Source organism: Giraffa tippelskirchi, chromosome 5, assembly GCF_054371585.1.
Source record: "Giraffa tippelskirchi isolate mGirTip1 chromosome 5, T2T-mGirTip1v1.2.pri, whole genome shotgun sequence".
In the NCBI taxonomy this organism is placed as follows: Eukaryota; Metazoa; Chordata; class Mammalia; order Artiodactyla; family Giraffidae; genus Giraffa; species Giraffa tippelskirchi.
Genome location: NC_137279.1, coordinates 109,978,186 through 109,996,255, shown reverse-complemented (window position 1 = coordinate 109,996,255; position 18,070 = coordinate 109,978,186). Strand labels below are relative to the sequence as shown.

Genomic DNA, 18,070 nt, shown 5'->3' with positions numbered 1-18,070 from the left:
GAATGGTAGATAAAGGTGAGAAAAAGATTTCACTTTATATTAATTTTTTTTCACTTTTGAATCATATGATTGATTGTATTACCTATTTTAAATGCTAAGTGTAATGACTGGAAAAAATTCATGAAATACGTGAAAAAGAAATGCAGAAGTAAGTTATTATTACAGTTACGTGTGTATGCATAGGTTGTATATTAATTGTATAGGTTATATATTTTAGAAACCAAAATATGAAGGATATTGTTAGGATGGGGTAAATGTCAGTTTAGAGTTGATTTACCCCAAAGATCATATTTTTATAAAGATAAAAATACAGGTTGATTGAAAAATTTATGAAAGAGCAATCTGACTAAACGGAGAGTTAATTGCCTCTAGAATTTTTGTTTGTTTTGTAAAATGTGACAAGAACTGTCTTTTTTTACAGTTACTTAAATTTGTAATTATTCTTTGGAAGGTCTTAATTACAGAACATGGTGACCTGGGTAATAGCAGATTTTTAGATCCAAGAAACAAAATTTCCTTCAAGTTTGATCACTTACGGAAAGAAGCAAGTGACCCCCAGCCAGAAGAAGTAGACGGAGGTCTGAAGTCTTGGAGAGAATCCTGTGACAGTGCTTTAAGGGCCTATGTGAAAGATCATTATTCCAATGGCTTCTGTACTGTTAAGTATCTGCCTGCTTCATTATTAGAGTTTTATTTCTTATATTTACCTTATCATTTGGAGGCTTTGGCCAGCCACAGACGTCTCTTCTTAGTTACAGTCTCTTCTGCATTTTATTCCCTAAATTGTTTTTGAAAGGAGTAAAAATGGGAAATTTTATATGGAAAATTCTTTCTTAAAATCCCAGTGCATAAAAATTTATTTATTTATTTATTTTTAATTTTTTGGCCATGCTACAATACTTGCAAGATCTTAGTTCTCCCACGAGGGATTGAACCCAGGCCACGCCAGTGAAAGCACCAAGTCCTAACCACTGGACCATCAGGGAGTCCCTAGTGCATAAAAATTTTAAATCTCAGTGAATCCTATTTCACATTTGTCTTATTTAAGAAATGGCCTTACACTTATCAAAAAGAACTTTTTATAAAGCTACTTCTGCATAAATGATTTAATTGGCTAGTCAAAACTATTTGAACCAAACAGCTCTTTAGAAATCAAAGGTAATTTTAACTTTCTTTTAGTATCTTTTGGTGGGAAAAAAAGATAAATTTTGGTTCTAACAATTTTCCCTTTGTAAAATTGTGACATTTTTAAGAAAAATGTTGGTTAGATTATTAATGCATAATGCCGTACATAAATGCTGGTTATCATTATGTTTGTCTTTCTTATCTTTTTGTTTTTAAATAATAGAAAAAAACACATTATGATAGATAAGCACAAAACTCAATTTTTGAACCTAGTATGGCAAGGAGAGACATGACACACACACGTTTTTAGAAATTGACTATTCATTCTTAAATATACTTTCAACTTATCATTTGTTACCTGTTCAGAATTTTTCACTACTCATTTCTTAATTGGAGAGCTTGCACACTGAGTAACCCCACCGTGTCCTTTTCTCACTTCTCTTAGCTAATAAATGAGCTACAGAAAGTATTCTAACAGTGTCTACTGTTTTATATCCTCAGCTGTTCTGCTTAGTAATTCTTAATTTTATCTCAATAATCCTTGGTATTTTTCTGTATGCAGTTGACCCTTGAACAGTGCAGTGGTTGAGATAACCAACCTATTGTGCAGTTGAAAATTTGAGTATAGTTTATAGAAGGCCCTCCATGTCCAAGGTCCTTTTGTATCCACAGTTCTTCATCCCACCACAGATTCAACCAATGGTGGATTATGTAGCACTGTAGTATTTACTGTTGAATAAAATAGTAGTTCAAACCCATGTTGTTCAAGGATCAGTGGTACTGTGTTCCAAAACTTTCTTGTTGTCCTTAGACAGGTATCTCCTCCCTCACATTTTAATAGGATTGAGAATGACATGAAATCTTTCTATTTGTATTCTTTCCACACTCAGAAATCTTCTTTCTTTCATGTACTTCCATCTGAGGAAGAAGGATCCATGTTCTTGATTTCATACAGTCCTATCTACTTCAAGATGTCTAATTGTGACTTTGTTTTCTCTTCTGATAAATAGTTCTCTTTACCTAGAAATATTTTTATTTCTCCTGTGCTTAAGTATGGTGGGAGGGAGGACATTTCTTCAGTCAAAATAGTAATCCCTACAAGCTACTTCTCTTCTCTTTCCACTTTCCCCTTCCTCCCTTTCCTCTACCTCTCCCTTCCCTCATCTCTCTCTCTCTCTGCTATACAAGCAAACCAGGGAGCATTCTGCTCCTACTAATGCCTTCCTCATTACTTAGCCACTTCTTAACACTATGAATTTTGACTTCAGTCCCTACTTTACAGAAACTGCTCTCCGAGGTTAACTAATGGTTCCTGAATTACCTGACCCAGTGTCCTTTTCTTGGTCCTTGACTTTTGTATGGCATTTCACCCTGAGGCCAGTCAGCTACTTCTAGAAATTATCTTTCCTTAGACTGCTATGTCAGTACCTTCTAATTATTCCTTTTTAAAAAATTTTCTATTGATTTATTTGGCTACACTGGGTCCTAGTTGTGGTACACAGGCTTTTTAGTTGCGGCATGTGGGATCTAGTTCCCTGACAAAGGATTGGACCCAGGCCCCCTGTATTGGGAGCAGAAGTCTTAGCCACTGGTCCACCAGGGAAGTCTCCCTATAATTATTCTTATTCTGTCTCTACTTATTTCTTGTCCTCCCTCTTACTTTTGTAAATGTAGGCATTCTCCATCACTGTATTTCTCTCTCTCAAAAACTTATAGTTTATTTAATGTAGGGGAGGTTATAAAATTTGGTGTCAGACAACCTGTGAGTTTGGGTTCATACCTTAGCTACTTTCTGAATGACCTTGGGCAAGAAGCTCTGTGAACTTCAATTTTATCATCTAAACGTAATAACAATGTGTTTCACTATATTAGAGCAAAAGGAAAATAAATATAAAAATGTCTTGTGGACTGTAAAAAAGGCTTTTTTTGTTTCTTTTCCTTGGTGATCACATTTTTGTTCATTTCTCCTACACTAGTAGGAACACTTGGTATTTCTAACTCCTAGCTGGACATCTTCATCTGAACTTTCCAATCTGTTAATGACACCAGTCTTTCTCTAGTCATCCAAGCATGCGAGTACTTTGGTACCTTCCTTTCTCTTGCCCTTCCCTTGCAATATATTGCCAGAATTTTGACTGTACTTCTGCATCCTTATAGTCATTGATAGGACCCTAACTTACTGCCTAAATTAATTCTGTGGCCTCCTAACTTTGAACTTTTCTCAGGTTTTACCCTGTATGCCAATATTGATTATTCTCCCAAAATAACAGTTCTGGTCATGTTGTTTTGGTTTCTGTCCACTGTATGTAGAATAAAGTTCAGTCTTCTTACCTTAAGTCTACTACCACATGACTTAAGTCTAATCCTGTATTATCTCCCACAGTTCCACTTCACACACATCCTCTGACCTGACAGAACTAATTACCATTTAGTCATTCATGGATCAGCCCTCTATCTCCTCCCTGAACTGCTGATTCATCTTTATTCTCCATCTTTCCTTATCACAATCTCATCTGTCTTGTAAGGCCCATTCTATCTGGCACCTCTCTTGTAGCCTAAACCAGGAGTAGTATTTCTTTCTGTATTCATTGTACCACTGTCTGCCCTAGACCTTAACATGTGGTTTGTGTTCCTATTCCATGAATTCTTGTGAGTATGTAAGCTCATCCTGTGTGACTCTTCATCTCCCCCAAGGATTTAGCACATTGTTTTTGTATAGTATTTATTGCTTAAATATGTTTTCAAGAATCTAACTTCTTTTTATTTTTAACAATAGGTTTATGCTAAAACTATAGATGGGCAACAGACCATTATTGCATGTATTGAAAGCCACCAGTTTCAGCCTAAAAACTTCTGGTAAGAAAGTAGATATTCTCTTCTTTTTTAATCTATATGTTTATATAGAAAAGAAACCAAACCAGCAGGTGAGACTTGGTCTTCTAATCTAACTAGATTAGAGTAAGTTATTTGTTCCTTACTGCAGAGTGAGGCATTTGGATGTGATCATTTAGATTTCTTTTAATTCTAAGATTTTATAATTTATCTTTTAAATATTGCTGTTACATTGAGTGAAATAAGTGATTAATAAAGTACCCTGTGGAAAGTCTGAGTTTTACTTGGGTTTGTTTAATAATATTTGAGTTATTGCATAACTCAGTGGCCTATCTATGTGTTTGTGGAAAAGCTTCCCATGAGCAGAATAGGCGTGGTTTTCTACTCCAAGATAAAAAGAATGAAAAGTGAAAGTCAAATAACTTGGGGAAAGCTTATGATTAGGCCACTTGGATACAAAACTTACATTTGAGCGGATAGAGGCTTGGATTTATCAAACTGGAAATGACTTGTTTCTTTTTTTCTTCTTTCCCAAATTCTCTGCCTCAGTGTCAGACCACCTCTTTCTTACTGCTAATTCTACAGTTGTGTGTGTGTTTTCATAGGAATGGTCGCTGGAGATCAGAATGGAAGTTCACCATCACACCACCTACAGCCCAGGTGGTTGGAGTACTTAAGATTCAGGTGAGATCCCAATATGTTAATAGGCCATGTTAAAACATCACATCTTTAAAACAAACATGCATATTGATATTTGCTCTGACATTAGAAATAAGGAACAACTATATGTAGATGCAAAGGGAGCTAGATGGTAAATAGACACAGAAGTCTCCTTCCTGGGGAAGTACTGTAGTTAAACAGAGCCCTTCTGGGTTGATAAAAGACAGTCATGTGACATATACTGCTTGCTTGTTATTTTTCTCTTTCAAAAATAATCTAAGATCTTCCCAGGAATTATCAAATAGCAGTTCTAGAAAAGAAGAAAATAACTAGTTATTAAGAAATGACTATATAGCAGCTACTGTAACTTAACTTAGAGTCTTTTATGTAGCTCATTTAAATGTCTACATATATTTGCTAACTCTTAGCTCTGAAGAAAGCTTCGTAAATGGACTTGTTTTATTTATTTATTTACATTTATAGTTATGATCGGTTTTCAACCAAATAAGTAAAACAGAAATAGAATGGCCAAGTGTGATTAACCAAGCAGAGTAGAGTTCTAATTGCTGGTGTCAGGACATGCCGCCAGGTGAATAAGGAGCTTATTACCTCATTTGATACCTAGCTAGATTGAAGTCTTCTGATCCTAGCAAATTTGACTTTCAAAATTCATGGTGATTTAATTCTTAAGCCCAACTAACTCTAAAGTCAGATTAAACAGTTACTGATAACTAAGAAGGTCAATACCTAATTTAGCTGTATTACAACTCTTGCTTTAATAACAGTTAGCAAGAGTTGCCTTTTTTAATGGTATTAATTTAATCAAAACATACATGGTAGATGTCATCTATAACCACTTTTTTCGTACGTACCTATTACTTCCTGCTACAAGTAGCTGCACCTCTCTTCTTGGGAGATTTTCCTAACTGCAGGAGCATGCCCAACTCAGCTAAGGCAAGCTGGAAGTGTTACCTCCGCAGCTCTGGCACAGCCCTTAGTGCCATTCAAAAGTTGTCAGGAGATATGCCAGCTTCTTCACCCCTCAGGTGGGACAGCTCTAAAGCATGTTCTACATAGTCTTCCAAAATCCAGTGCTTGGCAGCTGTAATGTGCTCATTAGTGCATCTGATACTTCCTTGCCTTCTGTATCTCACTTCCTCAGTCCTTACTAGTGCTTCCTGAGACTACCTCCGAAATAAACTATTAACTCTCAGATCTTTATCCTGGGGTCTGCTGCTGGGGGAACCCAACCTAAGATAATATATTGTTCTATATCTGTTGACTATTTCTATGCTCTAGATTTCTTGTAAGTATGGCATCAGCATTATTAACCTGGCAGCTTACTATAAATTTACACAAGGAAATTTATTTTCCTTCTAGAAGGACATAAATTACTTGTGTTTCAGTTTTGCCAAGGCAAACCTGTAAACTAAGAGCACACATCACAAAAGTTTCTGATGAAACTTTTATAATAAGACCCAGTACCCAGACCTCATTTAAACCTTTTTTTTTTTCCTTTTTCTTTAATGAATGAGTCTGTGCATTTTATTGTATTTATTTTTTGGCCACACCGTGCCACAGGTGGGACTTAGTTCCCTGACCAGGGATCAAACCCGTGCCCCCTGTACTAGGATCATAGAGTCTTAACCACTGGACCACCAGGGAAGTCCAGGACTTCATCTATACCTTTTAACCACGGGCTCTCTGATCACACTTTGAGGAAAGGCTTATTATTACTTCATTTATGTCTTCTAAAAATCAGAGTGAGAGTTATTTGGACATGTCATTAGGATATTTAACCCTTGGTTATTCTGTAAGCAAAAGGATAGCTCCGGGAAGACAATTTCTAAGGCTTTAAGTTGATGATAGTCATGTTGAAATTTTTATTAGCAGATGAAACCTTTTAGAAAAGGTTTTGTTAATTTTGGTGACTGTGACTGAACCTGTCTTGTAAATTGCTAAAACTTCCTGAGCCTTACATCTAGTTGAATGGTTAGTCTGTCTCTTGGATAACCCTCTTTCTTGCTAATTGTTATCATAATTGTAGTATCCACTTTGCCTTACAACCACAGGACTGCCTTTAAAAAAAAAAAAACAACTTAATTTTATATTGGAGTATAGCTGATTAACAGTGTTGTGATAGTTTCAGGTGTACAACTGAAGGGACTCAGCCATACATATACATGTATCCATTCCCCCCCAAACTCCCCTTCCATCCAGGCTGCCACATAACACTGAGCAGAGTTCCCTGTGCTATACAGTAGGTTCAGGACTGCTTTTGTCTTACTTATTTTTGTAGCCTGATTTACCAATAGAATATTTGTTTTCCAATCCTGTCTTTAATCCTCAGTTTCCTGCACCTGGTCAGATCTGCTTAATCAAAACTGATGATATTATCTATGGAAAGATGTGTAAAAGATTAGGACCCATTAAAATTTCTTGGTTTTCACAGAGAAAAACTAATGTTAAATGACTTTATTTTAATTATTTTAATACTTTTCAGAGTGTAACCTTATTTATGATCTTTCTATTCACAATGCCAAGCACAGTGTCTACAATGTAATAAGCACATAGTAAATGTTTATTAACTAATAATCAGTTTTTCCTGCTAAGTAAAGAGAAGTCTTTAAGTATTCTGTGAATTTTAAGCACCATTATAAATTACCATTGGCCATATTAATTGTTTGCTCAGAGATGGTGAGACTGGGGGTGGCTGAAGGCATGGATTTGTGCTCTAAACAGTAAGTTTCTCTGTGCTCTAAGCACTTATATTTCTTAACTTTCTTGCGCAGGTTCACTATTATGAAGATGGCAATGTTCAGTTGGTTAGTCATAAAGATGTACAGGATTCAGTAACTGTTTCGGTGAGTGTGGAATATTTAATATATGTCTCACTTGTGTCTTGTTTTTCTTTAAAAAAATTAGATCTTTTGATCCTGAGTACTGATTCTGCCACTAGAAATGTAGGTTGTTTTCATTGCTTTGATTTTGGCAGCTTTTTTTTTTTTTAAGAACTTTATAAAAGACCTTTGTTTTTATTTTTTTTATTGAATACAGTTGATTTACAATGTTGTGTTTCAGGTATATAGCAAAGTTATTCATATATATACACACCCACACACATATATATATACACACCTACATATATTCTTTTTTAGATTCTTTTCCATTATAGGTTATTAAAAGATACTGAGTATAATTCCCTGTGCTACTCAGTAGGTCCTTATTTTAGGCAGCTTACAATTGTTAGTATATAACCAACCAGTTTTGTTGGTTAGTTGATGATAGTTCACAGACTTTGACTGAGAATAGTGATAATGGCTTTAGAGAATTCATGCTGCTTTTTCTTTCTCTCTTCTGAGATTTGCTCAAGGACAGTAATATCTTCGATCGATAAATACCAGGAGGAAGGAAAGTTTGCCAAACTAAACCCTATAGGATTTATCATTCATATCATTAGAGAAACTGAACATTTTTAGGAATGTTCAATAATAGTATTGTGCACTATATCTGGAAAGAAGGGACATAATTTTTTATGCATTTATAGTACTTCTTAATATTCCTAGAAATGACTGAGCGCTCTCCAATAGCTTCTGTTTATGTGTGTTATATCTGTCTACCTTAGTAGAAATTAAAACTGAGGAATATTAAAAATATGTATTTATTAATTTAAAAATAACAGGGATTTCTCTGGTGCTCCAGTGGTTAAGACTCCATGCTTCCACTGCAGGAGGCCCGGGTTCGATCCCTTGTTGGGGAACTGAGATCCCTGGTGTGGCAAAAAAAAATCTAAAGCAAAATATAGCATTAACAAACCCATTCTTAACTTCACTTTCATGAAAAACAGCTGTATTTTTCTGAGTTAAAAAAGTTAGTGAAAAGAATATCATTAATTTACATTTTCACAAAGTGTGTAACGTCTAACTAATAAAAGACAACTGGATTCTCATATGTGCTTCACACATTAGCCCTCAAAAAGTGATGAATTCGTCACACATTACATAGCTTCTATGAAACTACACGCACACACATGAGAGTAAAAAAAGCAAGTAACTATGTCTTAGTATTATTATAATAAAAAGTAGTTTTGACTCTTTTGAAAGAATCTTGGGGCGCTGCCCTAGACATTAAATCTCACTCTCTCTAATTCTGTTTACTTAAAATTCCGAAAGGAAGAGTGAGACTAAATTCATTTTGTACCCAAATCATGTAAAGTGAAATGTGATTGGTTGTCTTAACATCATAAGTAGCGAATAGAGGAGCCTGTGAACTTAGAAGATGTGATATGTCTGAGGGCATTGTTTATATCATCTTAAACCATAAATATTGTCAAGGCATAAAAATTTCAAGACATTGTGTTGTCTTTTGGGCATACTGTGGTAGATTAGAAAGAAATATGGGTTGTTTTGATGAGGACCTGGATTTGGATCCCATCTTTATGATTCAAAGCCTGTATAATTTTGGTCATTATTTGAAAGAATTCTGTTTTCTTGTCTGCAAAATGGAGGTGGCAATAATGTCTACTTCACAGGGTTGTTTTGAAAATCAAAGAAGATAATGTGCACAGGAAAACTTGAAAAACTAAATTGTTATACAAATGTTAGTTAAGATGGACTTACTTTTTAGTATCTTTTTTATTTACTGCTTACTGAATTTTATTCACTGCTTAAGATTTTTTAAAATTCTTATTTTTCCTTCCATTAGAATGAAGCCCAGACTGCCAAGGAGTTTATTAAAATCATAGAGCATGCAGAAAATGAGTATCAGGTAAGATGACCTGAAACTATTATTTATAGATCTATATAGATTTTGCTTTTAACACATTTTGTTACACTTCTCTATCCTTTGAACTTAAATATACATAATTATTCAGTGATACTAAGTATGGAGACTTTGCAGACCTTGTATCTTTGCATTCTGCTTACAGTCAAGGTTTTGGCATTGGAAGGTACTGCAGATATATCCCCCATTACCCCAAAGTAGAGCATCCCTATGAAACCTTTCCAAAGCCAAATGGTGTAAAGCGGAGAGGCAATTACCTTAGAACATATCTTGCTATCAGATGCACAGAATGATTGAGATACTCCTCAGATCCTCACAGACAGTTCACAGCTCTGGCTTGCTTGATGCTGAGATGCTCAGTGTAGTTCCCAAGGAAGGAGCTTGGTGGGGCCACTGTTACCGCTCAGGGTGCACCCTGTTCCTGTAACAGCCTCACTGCCAAACAAATGCTGAACACTGGTTTTTTTTTTTGCTTTGGTAAAAGCAAAGTGAAAGTGGTAGTTGCTCAGTTGTGACTGACTCTGCGACCCCATGGACTACAGCCTGCCAGGCTCCTTTGTCCATGGAATTCTCCAGGCAAGAATACTGGAGTGCGTTGCCATTCCCTTCTCCAGGGGATCTTTCCAACCCAGGGATTGAACCCAGGTCTCCTTCATTGCAGGCAGATTGCTACTTCTCTACCATCTGAGCTACCAGGGAAGCAAAGTGACATACAGCAAACTTTGGAAAAGCAGGGGATTACCTGTATAGCCCTAGTTTTAGAAATAATACAGGTGGGCTTCATACCTGCTTCAGAGATTGGAGAGGTGCTCACTAGAAATCTTCCAGCCTGTAAGTCCTTAGGGGACTCAAGCATGCCCTTTCACTATATCTAGTTTCTGTTCAACTTATTTTCAATTATCTGTTGCAGACAGCAATTAGTGAGAACTATCAAACAATGTCAGACACCACATTCAAAGCCTTGCGCCGGCAACTTCCTGTTACCCGCACCAAAGTCGACTGGAACAAGATACTCAGCTACAAGATTGGCAAAGAAATGCAGAATGCTTAAAGGCTGAATATATGATTCTTCAGTACATGGAAAGAAAGGATTCAACGTGTGGTCATATGATAAATAAGTGATTTATAAACAAGAGTGATATTTTGCTAGGGCTTTCAAAGTTAACAGGTTTTCTAGCCTAATGGAATACTGTTGAACCTAGAGCATTGTCTTGATTCTTTTGTGTTTTCTGCCTTATAATTTTGTTTTCATTATATCTACTTGTAAATCTTTTTTTTTTTTAATTCTGCCACATTTAATGATGGAGAGAGATATCTACCCTGGAGTCATTTTACTGTTTAGAAAATTTTCCTAGCCATGAAGCCCTGTTACTGACATAGACAGGTAATATATTCAGTACTTTTCTACCCCATCCTTCAAAGTACTTCTGGTGTTCAGTGGTTTTTACTGATTGACCAACAGCTAAAGAGGCTATGCTGCAAACTGTAGCTGAATGGAAGACGCATTCATCCTTCTCCCTCCAGTTGCTTTGATCATCATTTATTACATCTCATAACTGTAGTTTCATATGTTTGGATTGGGGCTTTTCAGGTCCATTTTGGAGGCCAAGGAAGTTTTCTGGAAATTCCATCATAGCCAGCTTCTCTGGGGAAGTTGTTTTTAAATCCAAAGACTTGAACCACATTCCCTACATGAACATGTTTGCTTTTCCCCCTTCCCTCATTGTCTCCTTCCCATCTAGTACCATTATAGTTATAGACATGTGCATTTTTAGAAGAGTGTTACCCATTTTTATTACTGTTTTTTTAATATTCGAAAACTGCTGACATTCTAGGGGTATAGTAGAGTATAAAACTTGAAGAAATGCAGATGTTGAAGGAATAATAGGTATCTTGTGCTTTAATACTTTGTGGCAGGATTGTACTATAAGTGAATGAATCAAACAACTATGTTAATCACAAACAAACAACTAAAAATGAACCAAAGTGAAAAGGATAACTTTCAGGCATTATCTTTCTATTGTAACCTGTTATTTAAGGGAATACTAGTGATTTGTTCTAAATAGGATGTAAAACTTATTCCAAATTACTCTTCCTCAGTCCTGCCTGCCAACTCAAATATAACTGTGATATAGCAACCCTTCCCAGGTTTATTGGCAGGTACAGGTGTGATCTCAGAATACACAGGTGACATAGATATGATATGACAACTGGTAATGGTGGATTCATTTACATTGTTTACACTTCTATGACCAGGCCTTAAGGGAAGGTCAGTTTTTTAAAAACCAAGTAGTGTCTTCCTCCAAATACACGTCAAAAAAGAAGGGTGTTTGTGTTTCGGCTTTGTTTTTGCTAAGTAATACAGTCAAGCAAGAGTTTATTTTTAAGTGACCCATTGATTTGTGTAAGCATTTTTGTTTATTTCAAATAAAATTTATTTGTATTACTTGTCATTCATACTATCCATCCATACTACACTATCCTCTGTATCAGGTAGTCCAGTAGAAATACACCTGTTTTGTTCTTAAATTGTCTGAGTCTCTCCTTTTTGAGCCATCTCTTCAGCCTTTGTTCTCAGGGTAAGATGTGGAATTGCTCTTATTTGAGGAGAATGTACAGGGTTTCAACCACTGTAGATTCAGTGACTATCCAAAGACCAGCTTTTTTGTGTGTGGCCATGACTTACGAACCTTAGTTCCCCAACCAGGGATTGAACCTGTGTCCCCTGTGTTGGGAGCAAGCAATCTTAACCAGTGGACCACCAGAGAAGTCCCCTCCCCCCCTTATTTTTTAAGTTTTAGGAATTTCTCTATGGATCATACTGCTTTACCGTCAGTGGCTACTGGTGTTTTCAGAGGTTTTGTTTAGGGTTTTCCATTTCTGTCAGAAAAATCTAGTTATTTTCTCTACCTGTCATTCAGAAAGCAAGGCCCAAGTAGTTATAGTTACTAGGTTGTTGTTCAGTTGCTCAGTCGTGTCCAACTCTTTGTGACCCCATGGACTGCAGCAAGCCAGGCTTCCCTGTCCTTCATTGTCTCCTGGAGTTTGATCAAATTCATGTCTATTGAATCGGTGATGCCATCCCACCATCTCATCCTCTGTTGTCCCCTCCTCCTGCCTTCAATCTCTCACAGCATCAAGGTCTTTGCCAGTGAGTCCGCTCTTTGCATCAGGTGGCCAAAGGATTGGAGCTTCAGCTATATTCAGGGTTGATTTCCTTTAGGATTGACTGGTTTGATCTTGCTGTCCAAGGGACTCTCAAGCGTTTTCCAGCACCACTGTTCGAAAGCATTAATTCTTCAGCACTCAGCCTTCTTTATGATCCAACTTTCACATCCATACATGACTACTGGAAAAACCATAGCTTTGACTATACGGACCTTTGTCAGCAAAGTGATGTCTCTGCTTTTTAATATGCTGTCTAGGTTTGCCGTAGTTTTTAGAAGTGAAAGAATCCCTGTACCATGAACATGGGTACTATTTCACATCAGCTGTAAAGACTGCTTTCCTTCTATATGAGTATGACTTACGGACATATGGGAACGGCTTTTATCCTGTTTCCCAGTTGATCTAAGCCCTCAGAGGAGTTTCAGTGCTTCACCTTCCATTCATGGCCAGTTCACATTCCCACCCTTTTGAGGGACATTTAGGTATGCTACGCTATGTCCTTGTAGTACAGATTCAAGCATTCTGGCCTTTGCCTTTAACTTATTAACCCCATCAGCCTGCCTCATTGATTTCCTTAGCTCTTACAAACTTTTGTAAAGACTCTTAATCTCTTGGCCATCTAAAGCCCTTGGTTTCCTGTATAATTGGGCAGAAGTCAACCCTCCTTGCCAAGTCCTGCAGACTTCCTTAACCTCCTTCAGCAGAATATTTGCTTGAATTGTGACTCTTAATCACACTGCTGAAATCAGCCTATCCTAGGACAGTGGTTTCCCAGCCAAAAGGAGTTTCTTCTGAGGCCTCACTCCTATAGTTGAAATTACACTACTGAAGACTGTTTCATTTGTGCCTGGGTGGTTGTGCTTTTGTTAGTTGGCCTAGTTCTAGTGCCTGTTCTGTTTTATAATCTAGAAGGTTGACACTAGATTCATCTTGGTTCATGAGATACATAGCAAGCCTTGGCACATTCTCTCCAAATTCACAAAAGACTGATACAATTTGAATGCCAATATATGAATTTATAATTTAAATATAACTACCAAGCCACTTATTTCCTAGAAAATCAAAGAAAAGACTGGTAAATATAGAAAATAGGCTAGTCCCATACAATAAACTGAGCTAACAAATTCTCCCTTGAACAGAATATATGTTAAAAAACAGGGTAGGGAATTCCCAGGCAGTCCAGCTGTTAGGACTCCTCACTGCCACTGCAGGGCGGCATGCATGGGTTCATTCCCTGGTTGGGAAATTTGAGATCCTGCAAGCTGCACAGCACAGCCAAAAACAAAACAGAGTTGATCTAAGCCCTCTGAGAGCAGAAACCAATTGTATCCAAAAGCATTCTGTTATGGGTGTTAATCCTCATTTGCTGTGGTTATGTTCTGTAAAATTGCCAGCAAACATTGAATTAGCACATATTGAAACATTGCTCTGGGGTTTGGTCACAACATTTTTGTCAACCCATTAATACACAATCTTGGTTTATATATTTTTATTTAAATCACTGTATTTAATCATTTTTTATTCTTTAACATTGAACTCAAAGCTGACAGCACTATAACTCACGCCTAAGTTAACAAAGCTTATCTAACATGGGAATTTTCTCTATAAGGGACATCAGTCTTGTACTTAGGAACACTAGACAGCATTTCAGCACTACATAGGTTTGGGGGCCATTTTAAGCAGTGACGAAAAAAAAAGCACACAAAATGTGACCACAAAATACACCACAAAAAGGACTTCTATTACATGAGCTGAAACAAAGCAGGAAGGATATGGCCTTGTTCTACTTCAGCTGGGAACAGGCACATTGGGCAACTCAGATTTTTCTTTTTGCCACTCTGCACATCCATGGATGACTACAAAAGTACTGCAAGTGTTGATTTGGGGGTTACTGATTTTAGTGATTAGGTGAACTTGCAAATACAGAATCTACAAATAATGAGGATCAACTCTACCTGCCACAGCCATTCCTTTGGTCAACGGTAGGCTGACCAATTAAAGCATTTCAGTCAGTTTTAGCACTGTTGCCTTGGGGAGTACAGTCTTAGTGGAAAAGTTTTATAAAGTTAGAGACAATTCAAAACTGAATTGTAAAAAAAAAAAACTGAATTGTAGAATCCAAGTAACTATGGAGTAGTGAGACTATGGGAAAAAAACAACAGGGCTCTTAACATTCTTCTCCAAAGTAGTTACCTCAGAAGGCTCTAGGTTTGTTCCAGTAATGTCCTTGGCCAGAGTTAACTTTCGGATTGCCTTCAGTGCTATGGGGTTGCAAAGAGTCGGACAGGACTGAAGCAACTTAGCCTGCACGTACGCAAAATCAACCTTATTGGGCTTCCCAAGTGGCACTAGTAACCTCCCTGCCAGTGCAGGAGACACAGGAGACCCAGCTTTGTTCCCTGGGTAGGGAAGATACCCTGGAGGAGGGCATGGCAACCCACTCTACAGCCCATAGGGTCGCAAAGTGTCAGACATGACTGAGAGACTTAGCACACACACAAACAAAACCTTATTACTTTATAGTGAGATTTTTCTAAGTACAGAAGGATTTGGGGAGGAAAGTGAGACCTGAGCTAGTTGTGAAAGGTAGGAAGACCATTCTAGGCATCTAGACAGCCACATGTGAAAATAACTCCTAGGGAAAGAGGAGAGTGGAAAAAGCTGGCTTAAAACTCAACATTCAAAAAACGAAGATCATGGCATCCCGTCCCATCAATTCATGGCAAATAGATGGGAAAACAATGGAAACAGTGAGACTTAATTTTGAGGGGCTCCAAAATCACTGCAGATGGTGACTGCAGCTGTGAAATTAAAAGACGCTTACTCCTTGGAAGAAAAGCTATGACCAACCTAGATAGCATATTAAAAAGCAGAGACATTACTTTGCCAACAAAGGTCCATCTAGTCAAAGCTATGGTTTTGCCAATAGTCATGTATGGATGTGAGAGTTGGATTATAAAAGCTGAGCACCAAAGAACTGATGCTTTTGAACTGTGGTGTTGGAGAAGACTTGAGAGTCCCTTGGACAGCAAGGAGATCCAACCAGTCAAAGGAAATCAGTCCTGAATATTCATTGAAAGGACTGATGCTGAAGCTGAAACTCCAATACTTTGGCCACCTGATGTGAAGAACTGACTCAGGAACAGACCCTGATGCTGGGAAAGTTTGAAGGCAGGAGGAGAAGGGGATGACAGAGGATGAGATGTTTGGATGGCATCACCAACTTAACAGACATGAGTTTGAGCAAGCTCCAGGAGTTGGCAATAGACAGGGAAGCCTAGTGTGCTGCAGTCCATGGGGTCACACAGAGTCAGACACGACTGAGCGACTGAACTGAGCTGCACTAAGGGAAATGGATTTTTCCAGATGAAACTGGTTTAGAGGTTCCCTTGTCACAAAAGCCACATAAGATCACATTTTCACCCATGTTTTTACTATACTATAGCTATTTGTGTATGTTTTGAGAACATCCAGGAAATAGGCATAATTTGAGAAAGGGGAGGTTATGTATCCAGGAAGAATGGAGGCTTAGATTTCTGATCAGAATAGAGCCAGATGTCCAGATGTTCAGTTTGGGTATGGTGGGTGGTAGGTTTTTGAAGTGGTTAAGCAATAGTGCTATTCTGAGGAGTTCACTCTTCTTTAATACTCAGGCCTCACTGGATAATTGGGGGAGAAAAAAGATAAAATCTTTGGCCACATTCCTAGTTTTTCCCTCCACTTTGCATAAGCAATTTCTAAGAACATATTCCCCTGTTCTGTTCTCCCCCTCTCCCTGTAACTTTGGTTCCCACTGACACTAAATTTCCTGTTGCTAAAGCCTGTTTTTCTTGGCTTTAGTTGGTTGTTGGCCTGAGAAAAGGTACAGGGGTAGCCCAGCTGGAGCATGACCTGGGTTCTGAGCATTCTTCACACTAGGTTAGATAGTGTGTGGCCTCCTACAGGGAATGACATTGGAGAACACCACAACCTTGGATATATTGGGAACCGGTATTTTTGTTTAAAGATTTTTTTAAATGTAACTTTTATGATCTTTGTCTGATCCTAGTCAGTGTGTTTTTGTACTCCAGAAGATAAGTAGATGATGAGGCTTTTTTTAGGTTTGTTGTTGTACCCCCACTCCCTTTAGTTTGTCTTAACCATCTGTCTTCCGAAGCTTCTTAATGCTTCTCTTCCTGGTACTGATGCTGTAGCTATTAACCATTTATTGCCTAACCTAACAGTCTCTTGCTCTCCAGAAGCTAATATTTTGATGACTGGGGCAACCCTTAGCTAAATACTAGTAACAATTAAGAGTAATACAGCCTGGGGTGCATTAAGTGCCCAAATATGTGGCTTAAGGCTAGGGATCGCGAGCCTTTCCACATAACGAAGCCTTTGTGACAGAAAAAGTAATGAACTGTTCATCCCGGCAAAGCCCCTTGTTCCTCCCTCCCACGCGTACACACCTTTATCAGAGACTCTCGGTTCTTCCCCCAAACTTCTTGGCTCTTACGCCTTCCTCCCAGCGTCTGCAAGCCGGAGAAGGGAAAATGGGGGAGGGGGGCGTGCCTCTCGCTTCCGTACTTGCCTGTGTCCCAGGCTGTCTGGGGGAGCTGTTGGATGAGCTGCCCCAGTCCAGCTGCAGCCGACCCAGGTCCCAATCCCTGCCCTTTGCTCCCCTGCTTTTCAATAAGTCGCGAAGCCCTGGGAGGTGGGCGTGGGAGTTGTCCAAACTGAGGCTAGGAAGTCCTCCCGGACTGTTCAGGGGGCCCCAGGCGATAGCCACGTTCAGATTCTGGCTGAAAGCCAGGGGAGGGAGCTTGGGGTAAGGGGAGGGCCCTGAGGGAGGGGTCAGACTCCTTAGCAAAGAGTTAATGGGCAGAGGGGGAGGGGATAGGACGAAGAGACGGAAGGGAAGGCTCAGGTAGGAAAAGAACCGAAGAGGGAAACCTGGTGGGGGGAGAAGGGATCCTGCCGGATCTGGGATCGGAGTTGGGGCTTTCTCCGCTGCAGCACCCTCACCCTAAGACCGCCAACTTCTAGCCGCGGCGGCGACTTTCAGTTTCATTTCTCCGAACCCTCCTTCCTGGGCCGCAGTCGCCGCCGCGATGCCCAGTAAGTTCAGCTGCCGGCAGCTCCGGGAGACGGGCCAGAGATTCGAGAATTTCCTGGTCGATCGAGGACAGGACAGGGAGACAGATCGCGAGAGGCTGAGGACCATTTATAACCAGGACTTCAAGACCAGGTACGGGCCGGCCCACTCCCCGGCCCCGAAACGCGGGCCCAGCTTACCGCCGCGACCCCCGCGACGGGGCCACCCTTCCCGCCCCGGGGCGCAGAAGAACGGCAGCTCCCCCGGTGGCTCCGGCGGGTCCCGGGGCCGCGCAGCGCCCCCTCCCGCGCGGTGCCCACGCCCCGCCCGCGCCGCCAGCGCCGCCCGCATCCCACCCGCTCTGCCCCTGCCGGGCCCCTGCGCCGAGTCCGGGCGGAGAACCTCCCCCACAGCCTGCTCCCCAGGCGG

General features: G+C 39.3%; 2 protein-coding genes and 1 long non-coding RNA gene across 24 annotated transcripts in view; 2 read left to right on the top strand and 1 right to left on the bottom strand.

The window, feature by feature from the left end:
* CAPZA1 (capping actin protein of muscle Z-line subunit alpha 1) overlaps positions 1–11,928 on the top strand; it is a 42,565-nt gene extending 30,637 nt beyond the window's left edge. The window contains exons 5-10 of the mRNA XM_081493610.1: positions 452–658; positions 3,902–3,981; positions 4,563–4,641; positions 7,410–7,481; positions 9,322–9,384; positions 10,310–11,928. Coding sequence (XP_081349736.1) covers positions 452–658; positions 3,902–3,981; positions 4,563–4,641; positions 7,410–7,481; positions 9,322–9,384; positions 10,310–10,450 — 642 coding nt within the window. The 3' untranslated portion in view covers positions 10,451–11,928. The remainder of the gene's footprint in view (positions 1–451; positions 659–3,901; positions 3,982–4,562; positions 4,642–7,409; positions 7,482–9,321; positions 9,385–10,309) is intronic.
* A 2,113-nt stretch (positions 11,929–14,041) lies between these two features.
* LOC145507304 (uncharacterized) lies at positions 14,042–17,717 on the bottom strand. Its single transcript, XR_014054761.1, has 2 exons — positions 17,016–17,717; positions 14,042–16,226 (listed from the first exon to the last, which is right to left on the bottom strand). It is a non-coding gene; the product is annotated as an uncharacterized LOC145507304 (long non-coding RNA).
* MOV10 (Mov10 RNA helicase) overlaps positions 17,430–18,070 on the top strand; it is a 26,312-nt gene continuing 25,671 nt past the window's right edge. For 8 of the 22 annotated variants that reach the window (XM_081493526.1, XM_081493522.1, XM_081493535.1 and 5 more), the window contains exons 1-2: positions 17,430–17,473; positions 17,647–17,794. In XM_081493526.1, the coding sequence (XP_081349652.1) occupies positions 17,658–17,794 (137 nt within the window). In that variant the 5' untranslated portion in view covers positions 17,430–17,473; positions 17,647–17,657. Of the gene's footprint in view, positions 17,795–18,070 lie in introns of all 22 variants that reach the window. The other 14 variants (XM_081493529.1, XM_081493534.1, XM_081493531.1 and 11 more) reach the window with 3 other exon arrangements.